The sequence below is a fragment of the Miniopterus schreibersii genome, assembly GCF_964146895.1.
Source record: "Miniopterus schreibersii genome assembly, chromosome: 8".
In the NCBI taxonomy this organism is placed as follows: domain Eukaryota; kingdom Metazoa; phylum Chordata; class Mammalia; order Chiroptera; family Miniopteridae; genus Miniopterus; species Miniopterus schreibersii.
The window spans coordinates 71,836,514-71,847,345 of record NC_138109.1 but is presented as its reverse complement, the minus strand read 5'-3'; the positions used below and the strand labels follow the sequence as shown (position 1 = coordinate 71,847,345).

The 10,832-nt window shown below is 43.9% G+C and overlaps 1 protein-coding gene across 1 annotated transcript; it reads right to left on the bottom strand.

Moving 5' to 3' along the window:
- Positions 1-3,073: 3,073 nt before the first annotated feature.
- LOC308560632 (uncharacterized protein C6orf52) lies at positions 3,074-10,551 on the bottom strand (the record flags this gene model as incomplete). The annotated part of the gene is made up of 4 exons (XM_081144720.1): positions 3,074-3,332; positions 6,428-6,473; positions 10,073-10,250; positions 10,481-10,551. 4 exons carry the CDS (start codon positions 10,549-10,551, stop codon positions 3,175-3,177), a joined length of 453 nt encoding a protein of 150 aa, XP_081000846.1. The 3' UTR covers positions 3,074-3,174.
- Between the last annotated feature and the right edge of the window lie 281 nt (positions 10,552-10,832).

The window sequence follows — 10,832 nt, the reverse complement described above, 5'->3', positions numbered from 1 at the left end:
TTTCCTTACTGCGTGTGCTCCCACCTCTGCTCCTCCCTCCCACCAAGCGGTGCTCCATAAAGCAGCCCAAGCGATGCTCTAAAGACATATTACAGACCTCTGAGGCCCCTCCTTAGAATCCTTCAGCTGCTTCCTGACACGATTTTTTTGTTTTTTAAATATTGGTTACTTTTTTTAAAAAAAATATACCTTTATTGATTTCAGAGAGAGGAAGGGAGAGGGAGAGAGAGAAACATCCATGATGAGAGAGTCATTGACCGGCTGCCTCCTGCATGCCCCCGACCGGGAATCGAGCCCGCAACCCGGGCATGTGCCCCGATCGCCTGGATCCTAGGTCGATGCTCAACCGCTGAGCCACGCCCGGGAGGGCCTGATATGATTTTAATAAAATCCCTGCCTGGCCTTCTCTATGACCGACAGGCAACCCACGCATCCTCAACAGGGGACGTCGCCCCCGAAGAGGTAGAAAGTGGTGTTCCCGAGAATGGAGGAGGGGAATAAAAAATCTTCCTCTTTCCCATGTATAAAGCACAGATACAGAGCATATATAATATCTATGGAATTAAAATGTCATGGGGGAGATGAGGAAACAATGTCTAAAAGGGTTCCTAAGGGGGCCGTAATAAAAACGGCTGAGAAACACTGCTCTGACTTCATGTCAGGCCCTTCCTCCCCTTACCCGCTGGACCAGTGTCGCACATCAACCCTTGTGCGGTGTGTCATCTGCACTGCCTAATGTGGTAATCCCTAGCCACATGTGGCTATGGAGCACTTGAAATGTGGCCACTGAAACAGAGGAACTGAATTGTTAATTTTCACTAATTAAAATTTAGATTTCAACAGCCACATGGGCTGCCGTATTAGACAGCGCAGCTCTAGACACAATGATTGGTCTCCTTTTGATTCAAGACACCAAGTTTTTGCACGTACTGATGTACCTGTTAGGATGCTTTGCTGCAAAAACAAAAATTCATAGAGGATTATATAGTAAGAAAATAAGTTATCACCCTGAGCCAAAAGGTTGCAGGTTCAATCCCTGGCCAGGGTGCAACTGATCGATGTTTCTCTCTTTCCCTCCCTTCCTCTCTCTCTAAAATCAATAAAAACATATCCTCAGGTAAGGATTTAAAAAAGAAGAAAACAGGCCAGCCAGCATGGCTCAGCAGTTGAGTATCAACCTATGATCCAGGAGATCAAGGTTTGATTCCCGGTCAGGGCACATGCCAGGGTTGTGGGCTTGATCCCCAGCAGGGGGTTTGCAAGAGGCAGCTGATCAATGACTCTCATCATTGATGTTTCTGTCTCTCTCTCCCTCTCCCTTCCTCTCTCTGAACTCAATAGAAAATATATTTAAAAAAAATAAGACATTTTAAAAAGAGAAAATATATTATTGTACAAAATAAGTCCAGATATAGAGAGACTCCAGGGTTGGCTAATTCACATCTCAATGTCATTGTCATGGATCCAAGTTCTTTGCATCAGGTTCACTGTCATTCCCAGTGGATAGGCACTGCCTTTAGTTGTTCCCCTAATGGTCACTATATGGCTGCAAGGGTACCAGGCATCACATCTCAACCTAATGTCCAAAAGAAAGAGAAGTCAGCCGTCTTTTGTTTCTCCATTTAAAAGTGAGGAAAACTTCTCACATCTCATTAGCCAGAATTTTGTCATGTCTCTATATAACCCAATGACTAGCAAGAGAAATGAGACGACTATGTGTGGCTCAGATCATATAAGAGCCATTCCCTGGGGTCAGACATGGTGCTGGTCCCAAAACACATGGCTGTAAGAGAAGAGTGGATACCTAAAGAGGTGAAGGCGCTGCAGGAAAGGGACTTGCACGCCTTGTATGGGGTGGCACATGAAAGGAGAACCTCACCCACCTTACTACACAGAACTAAATGGAACCAGTTGGGCATTTCCCAATGCCAATAGTTCTCAAAGTGCTGTATCTCTGCCAGCAGCGTCAGCATTACCTAGACTTTATAGAACTGAGAGTCTCCAGGTTGAACCCAGACCTAGTGAATCAAACTCTGGGGGTAGTACCCAGGAATCTGTGTTTTAACAGGCCTTCCAGGCATTTCTGATGTACCTTAAAGTTTGAGAACTATTATCCTATCTCACTGACTCTCAATCGGGAGCAATTTTGTCCCCAGGGCACATTTGGCAATGTCTAGAAACATTTTGGTTGTCACAACTGGAGTGTGGAGTGCTACTGGCATGTAGAGGTCAGGACAATGCACAGACAGCCTCCACAACAAAGAGGTGTCCACCCCAAAATGTCAACAGTGCCAAGGTAGAGAAACCCTGTCCTCTGCCATGAGGCACAGCCAGCTCCTTGGGAGGGGCTGCAGCCACCTGGCTCTCCATACTAGATTCGGCTCTTTGAACCCTGTTGGGACAGGATTAGCATGCCTTAACCACTCTCAGAGCAGGAGTGTCTGATCAACTCTTCTAAGCAACAAATCTTCAGGCCTTCAAGACACCCAAATCAGTCCCAGGACTCTCACTTAAGCATCCATCCCTGATGAAGGAATGAGCAAGACAGTGCTTATCTTCAGAATGAAAAAAGGGCGTATTTTATAAGGGGCACAGTCAATACGTGCATCAAAGGTTCAGAACCGGCCTTTTCGGGAGCCCAACTCCTCTCTTAGAAGGCTAATAGGCAAGCTTTTTCCATGCTTAGGAATTTTTCTGTTCAGTGGAGATGAGGGAGCCTCCACTGTCTTGAGCCTGAGGGTCAGGAAAAGGAGATCAAGCATCAAGTTCTCATCTACCTTTCCTATACAAGATGCAGGCGAGAAACCTGCACCTCTGTGGATAGGAATTCTCTCCGTGAGGGTTTAACATTAGAGGAGAGCAGCAGATCACATCAGAGTAGCTAAGGCCACAATCAGTTCAGGTCAGACCCATCACATACTAAACCTATTGTCAAAAGTCTTACAGTGCGGCCTGTTCTACCACAGCCTCTTCGGGCACTTTATCTAATATAACACAGTTCCGGAAATGGATGCAATGGTAAAGTTTATTTTCATTATGTTCTATCATTCCAATCATACTCAAGTCCTGGGAATTTGTCTTGTCATACAGAACCCAGTATATTCCTGGGAGAATTTTTTATTTTTTTGAAAAACAAAAACAAACAGGATACAGTTCATATGACAGTTGGGTAGCTTAACAAACATCTGGCTTCTGTGGGGTCTCATCTGGGATTGTAGAGTCAACTGTATCTAGAGGCTGCCAGTGGCAATTCATGAGAGAGTCGTAGAGTTCTTCACTTTTCACCATAAACTCTTTGTTTAATTCCTCAATATTCAAATAGAGATTGGGATCTGCAGAAGCCAATAATGCATGTGAAAAAAAATACTAGAGTTTGACAAGACATATATTAAAAATGGCTTACAGTTTTTAAAAAACATTAGCAGGAGATATTTAAGGCAGTTAATGTTAAAATTTTAAATTGTGTTTCCTTTAAATGAGGCTTGAAAACAGAAATTGAGGCTGAAAAAGAATTAGTGCTACCAGACTCAACGAGCATCTGGATCGTGAACGAGGTGGGAGTGGGCGGACTCTAGAGAGGTTCTGGAGAGGAACAGACAGTATTTGGAGATGGAGTCAATCTGGGGTAAAAGAGAAAGTGGGGAGGGTTGAGGATGACTCCTGAGTTTCCAGCATGAGCACCTGGGTGGATAGGGTGCCAAACAGTGAGCCAGGACCAAGTCCCTGACGGGGCTTTGAAAAAATAACCATGCTGCTCTACCTGCTTAGTTAACAGACTGACATGTGAATAGATTATATGTAGCAACCGATTTAGAAAAAGGGAGGAGCCTGGCCTTCCTTCTCTGAAACCTGAAACCCTGCGATGCGAGGAGGTGCTCTGTTATCATGGAAGCATCACACCTAGATATTCAGTTCAAATTGCCAGGTTCCAAGGTCACTGACTTTTTTATATGCAGTCCTTTTTTCTTTTTTTTTTTTGGGGGGGGCAGGTCTTAGCTCATTTAGGGCCTTAATTTGCTTCCTAGTAATCACATTTGTTCCTGATATTCATTTGTATTTATTTATATGCCTGTTATAAACAGTTTGTGCCCCCCCCCATTCATACATTGAAACTCTAACTTCCAATTTGATGATATTTGGAGATGGGGTCTTTGGGAGATAATTAGGGTAAGATGAGATCATGAGATCCCTAGTTCCATGGGCTTAGTGCCCCTTATAAAAAGGACACCAGAGCTCGAGATCTCTCTTCCCCATCACATGAGGATATGAGAAGGTTGCCATCTGCAAGCCAAGAAGAGAGCCCTCACCAGAAACCGAATCAGCTGCACTGAATCTTGGACTTTCCACTGTCCAGAACTACGAGAAATAAATTTCTGTTGTACCCAGTCTGCAGCATTTTGTTATAGCAGCCTGAACTCCCTAATGTGATGTCCTTCTGTAATTATCTTTGTCGAACCAAGATCATCCAATAGCCCCACATCATATAAGTTTCGTGAGCTACTTCTTATTTTTCTTCCCCGGGGTCCTTTGCGGCCGTGCCGTCTGATACTTGTTCTTTAGAGCTTCCCACCCCTTTTGAACCATCTTTCCTTTGAGAGCTAGGGGGTCATAAAATTAGATATTTCCAGGTTTCCCTGAACTTTCTGAATTTTTCTTTCCTAAAGTCACGCTCCAGGGTCCTTTCCTTCATTGCCATGGGCAATTGTTGGCTAAAAGGCTCCTGACTCTGCATGTCCGTGGTGGGGGGAGAGGTGTCAGGACCACATGCTCATGAGCACTGTCTCTCCTGTAACCTGTGGCCTAGAAAACAAACATCAGCTAGAAATCACAGATTAATGATGTAGGCCATAGGGGTAATAGAAGCCTATAAAAGACAAACGCATTACATCTTTCCTAAACCTGCGGGCCCCCCAGACCTGTGCTGTCCAATACAGTAGCCACTAGTCACAGGTGGCTAGCGAGCACTTGAAGTGTGGCTAATCCTAGTTGAGATGTGATGTAAACATACATTGCATTTTGAAAACTTGGTATTAAAATTTTTTTACATTTCATTAAATTTTGATATTGATTACAGGTTGAAATAATATTTTGAATATATTAGATTAAGTTTTAAATATTTAAATTAATTTTCCCTGTCTCTTTCTGTTTTTTGAGTTTGGCTACTAGAAAATGTAAAACTACCTATGTGGGTGGATTTGTGTTTCGTATTACTTTCCTACTGGACAGAGCTGCTCCAGGCGTGTGAACAGCTTAAACCCTCCAGGGGTTATTATGTGCCACACCCTGTTAAGCACTTAAAAGCACTTTAGAGCTATTGTCCTCACTCTTCGTAGGAGGTGGGTTTTAAATCCCATTTTATAGGTGGGGATGCCAATGCACTGGAGATTAATTTGTCTGGAATTACAGAGGGAGTAAGAGAGATCTGAACCCTGGCAGTCTGGACTCAGAAAGCACAATCTTATTGTATGTCTTCCTCTGTTACTTTTATAGTGTCTGAAGAACTGATAAAAGCAGGGAGAACAGACTCACACTTTAACCAGCATGAAATCCCCCTGAGAGCTGAAATGAGCACCTGTTATTCACATTGCAATCCAAGTACTGAAAACTAGAACTGCCCCATAAGCATTTGAAGATTTCTTTTAAACATCCATTTCATTCCATTTAAACACTGAGCCCCAACTAACACGAGGACTTTGTGTTGGTTACTGGGACTGCAAAGACGGACGCTCCCACATTTGATAAAAATGCGAAGGCAGTGGGTGGGTTTGTCCTGTGGGGGTGGGTGAGGGTAGGGGAAGCGACCAGATGGACATGTGATTAGATAGGCATTTAATAAGAAACGGGCAAAAGAATTCTCTGCATTTCTCTTCTATTTCTCTTTCCATCCCTTAAAATAAAAGAAGCCAAATGTATTGTTCTCTTCCTTGAATAGGACACTGTCAGAAACAGGGTTCTTCTCTGGGCAGATAAACCTTGGTCTTTTCAAAACAGATCAAGAACTACGTGAAGAAACACCTGACACGACCGAGGGGGCCTGTTGAGTCCTCTAGGAACCAACAGCCCTGAGGGAAGCTAGGCAGCCAAGGTCACAACGACTGCCTCATGCTTTTGTCCTTAAAAATAAAAATTAAAGCATAATTAATCCCGAAGTCTAAACTTATGAAGAAAATAGATCTTAAAATCAACTTATCTTATTTTTTGGAAATGTCCCCATTTCCCAGTCCTCCAGAAAGACCTAGAGAGGAGGCTTAGCTAAAGCTGTTCCCACAGAAGCAAACACGAAGTGAATTGCTAAGAGAATGGCGTAGGCAACCTATGCTGGTATTTTCCAGGAGGATCTCTCATTTCCTAGCCAGTTGAGTGAATGAGGAACCTGGAAACTGGTTGAGCTTTGTTTTTAACTACCGTAACACAAGGTTTATGTTACCTTCTAGTAGGTCTTCATCTTGGTTTTCTGCCAGAGCTATGGCTTCCTACAATGAAAATCAGTATTTTAAAGAAAATAATAATTTTACTATCACACATGCTTTCTTAGAAAAATATAGTGCTCACAAATACTACCTAAAATACTAAACTCCCTTTAGATCAAATTTATTTTTCAACTTTGATTAGAAAAATCTTTAAATGATATAATACTACAATTATGAAATGAATGAACTGAGTCAATAGAAGAAAGTTCACAAAGGAGCAAGGCCAACAAAGAAAGGCCTCTGGCCTCTATGAAGCTTGAGAACTGGCATCTTAGGGCCTGAGACAGGAACCTGACAGCAGGGATGCTGGCATCCAGACCCCATAGTGCCCAAACTAGATGTCCAACTCTCTACCTGGAGCTCTGCCCTTCCTTCCAGGGGGCAATCTGCAAAGTCTCCATGAGCACATCCCCAGCTCCCCGGCTCAACTGAGGACCACCACAGGAGGAGCTTAAGGAGCTGCCAAGGCTACAGAAAAGCTAACCAATCAACCATCATCTTACATAATGAGATAAGTAAATCCCAGAAGCACTCCCCAAATAAGTCTGGGCTGGTTAACCCAGACTGTTGGCTCTACTGGGGCATAAGTTTCTATGACTCCTCTTTATAGGCACCTGTTGGAAACCTGTCTTTGCTAAGGATGAACAGCTGTTCCAAGGAACCACCCCATCCAGAAAGGGCTGAGTTAGCTCCACACCATTGACTGTAATTAAGCCTCTCTTGCTGATAGAACAAGGTTACATAGAAAGCCAAAGATCCCCTATCTCCTCTCTTTAATCTGTCTGAAAGTATGCCTCTCTTTCGCTCCAAAATAGGTCCTGATTTGGAAAATAAATTATATAGTTACCATAAATTTAATCACAGCATTAGAGTATTTTTTCTGTTTAGAAGCCAGAATCCATCTTAAATGAGGCCTTTTTTTTTTTCTCTTAAATTCTCACCCAAGGATATTTTTTCCATTGCTTTTCAGAGAGAGTGGAAGGGGGAGAGAGAGAGAGAGAGAGAGAAAGAGAGAAACATTGATGTGAGAGAGACACACTGAGTGGTTGCCTCCCGCATGAGACAGGACCAGGCTGGGGATCAAGCCTGCAGCTGAGGTTATGTGCCCTTGGCTGGAATCGAATCTGGGACCCTGAAGTCCTAGGGCTTACTGACTTGAGAGTGGGGGGGGGGGCGGGGAGGGGAGAGAATGGGGAGAGGGAGAGAGAGAGAGAAACATCAACCGGTTGCCTTCCCATACACACCCTGACCAGGGATCAAACCCAAAATCTAGCTATGTCCCCTGACTGGGAATTGAACCCGCAGCCTTTCCCTGTAGGGGACGACGCTCCAGCTGAGCCCCCGGCCAGGGCACATTTCCTCCCTTTGAATGTGTGCTCTGGGAAATGTGGACCCTAAATTACGAGGCTGGGGGGAGCAGGAGCTGTCTGGACACAGGGTACTCTCTCCGGTCTGAGGCTCACCCGGGCAGTGCATGCTGCTGGTTGTCCTAAAAGAAGGGGACCTCTGTAAATGGTTCTCCTCTGAAAGAGGCAGTTTGGGCAAGTTGTGCTGATGGACCCCCAAAGACCTGAGAATCATTCTGAAGGCATACACTTCTGTAATCTTAGGCAGGACACAATGTCAAAATGGAGAGGTGAGCCCCTTAACTTGGGGAGGTCAGGGCTAGGGACACGGGGAAGTGGGCGACAGAACTACAACACCTCATGGAGGGCACTTGATTAGGGAAAGACCCCCGAAGAGCCTTACCATCTTGAAGTTTGCTCACCAGCTTCAAAACCGGGAACTCCCACCAAGAGAGCAGGCAGGTGGCACACGTGTGGTAACCACAGCCACAGAGAAACTGTTCATAATTCCTGAATGAAAAATTCCATGTTCTAATAATTTGACTAGAAAATGAAATATTAAAAATCCAAAATTTGTCGACAAAAATGGAAAGAAGGAAGGAGCGAAAAGGTGGCATGGAGAGACAAAAAGGTGTTAATTTCTTCTTTTTTCATGAATGGAGAGATAAAGAAATACTTTCATTTCTGGAGTTGGTAATACACTCGAACCTATACTCCTCTATTTAAAGATATAAAGGTGAGCAATAGAAGTCAGATAGACCATCTCCCAAAAAAGAAAAAAGAGGGGTGAAAGGAAAAAAAAATGTGTTAAAACCTCAGGCAATATAGCAAAAGATTTTTTAAAAAGACGTAATATGAAGCATCTTCTAAAAGGGTAAAACCCAAATTGGGTTTAAAAGAAAAAAAAGCAAGAAGTCTATCAAGATATTTTCTCTAAGAGACACACCTAAAACAGGCTTGAGAGACTTAAAATGAAAGTCTGAGGAATAAAATACCACACAAATGCAAATTCTAAAAACAGGGGTTAGCCGTTAAATTCAACTCTGGTGTAAATTCAATCAAGGCCATCACACAAAGAGTGTCACTGTGCACAGTAGGAAATAAACAGGGGAGAAAAACCTGTAACACTTTGACTGCAAAGGGCTAATTTCCCTAATATGTAAATACCTTACACAGCCAAGAGAAAGGGGCACAACACAACAGAAAAAAGGTAGGCAAAAACACCAACTCAATCAGAACACCGATACCAATAAACACCTGAGAAGGTGTTTGCCCTCAAAAATAGACAAAGGCCTTCCTCACATTTCCAATTGGCTAATCACACAGAAAACAAAACGCAAACAACAGCAGCAGCAGCAAATCACAGAGAAGCAAGCATACCTACAACAGCAGTGGAAAGCGGAAACTCAGGCAGGTTTTTTGGTAAGTTGCTGTTTAAAATCTTAAATGATCTATCCTGTAATCCAGGTCTTCCACTTCCAGAAAATTTTCTTAGCCAAAAACACTCAGATGCTTACAGACAAATAAATAAAAGGAAGCTTGTTAAGGCACGGAGACTATTTAAAATGTCTGTCAATAGGGATGAGCTAAAGTCACAGCACATCCAAATGGGCAGCTTTGAAAGAAAGCTCTCCTGGTGCAGCCTACAGGCAGAAGGGAGCAAGAGGCAGACAGGGACACGCCGCACAGTCCAGTCCTGCCCAGGCAGGAATAAAGCCCGAGCACAGGGGGAGCTCCAGAGGACAAGGGCAACTTCAACAGTGTTTTCTGCGAAGTGGGGAGGGAATGGGAGAGTGGGGGGGTGGGGGGTGCTTTCCCTCACTCCAGTACATCTTTCTGTGGTTTCAGTACTTTAGTCATCAAAATATTAAAGTATCTTTTAAAAAGTGTGTTAATGTTCACTGCTGTATCAAAACAATACCAAAACAAAAACAATACCAAGAACCCGCCACCTCCTGTCCTATCTTAAGTGTTTAAGAGTAAAATCTATTGAAAGATGATCATCTAAAATTTAGTAACAAGAATTTAGGCACAGGACTTCATCAGCCCGTTATTTGGTTTTTGGAAGAGTCAGGACTTAAATCGTTTGCAAGTCAAAATTTCTTGGGTCATCAGTTGTCACTCGGTGGTATTAAAATAGGGAGCAAAAGCCAAGGCTGTGGGAATCCGAGTGGCAGGCTGTGGCGGTGTGAAGGTAGGAAGGTGTTTCCACGTTGGGCACACGAAGGACACAGGATTCGTTCTAGAGAGTGATACCTCGGGCGTCACCGAAGCTTCCGCGGGGCGTCCAGAGGTCCCACGCGCAGAAAGGTTGTGTTCACTTCCATTCACTGCACAGCCACAGCTGCAGCCAGAAAGAGGATACCAGCTGTGCTGCTGCTCATACCCGCTGCCAGCCGGGTAACCCTGGTGGGGCTGGAACTTCGGGTTCACTCTGCTAGCAGAGGGGAGACACCAGGAATGACATCACCAACCAAGGCAGAATCCTTCAAAACCACAGGGCTCTTTCTCCTTCCCCAGAAGTTACAAGAAGTATGATTTCTGCTTTAACTGTTGAAGAGCACCAATTTTCAAAGCCATAGTTTGTAAGTTGCTGAAAGATATGTAAGAAATAGAACACTAAATGACCTTCATTTTCACTTAGAGTAGGAAAAAACACCTCACCTTTGCCAGTACCAGTAATAATGATTTTGTTGAGCTATGTCAAAACCTCCAAAACTCTGCTGTCCGGCCATTTATCCAGAAACTTGATAAAAAGAGACAAAGAATCTACAGTTTTTACTCCTGAGTCAAAAATTCCAGCTTGTGAGCTAAAGCCTCTCAACCCGGCAAATAACTCTCACAATTGCTTTAATTCCTGCTAAACAATTAACTGCTTGGCTTTCACGACAATGAGGTTAAGGTGTGGGGAGAGGCAGGAGTGCATGGGAGTCACCTGGGGTAACTGCAGCAAATTCTTCAGCTGGCTTTGGGCTGCCAGCCCCCTCTCCCAACCATCAGGCCTGGGGAAGCTGCC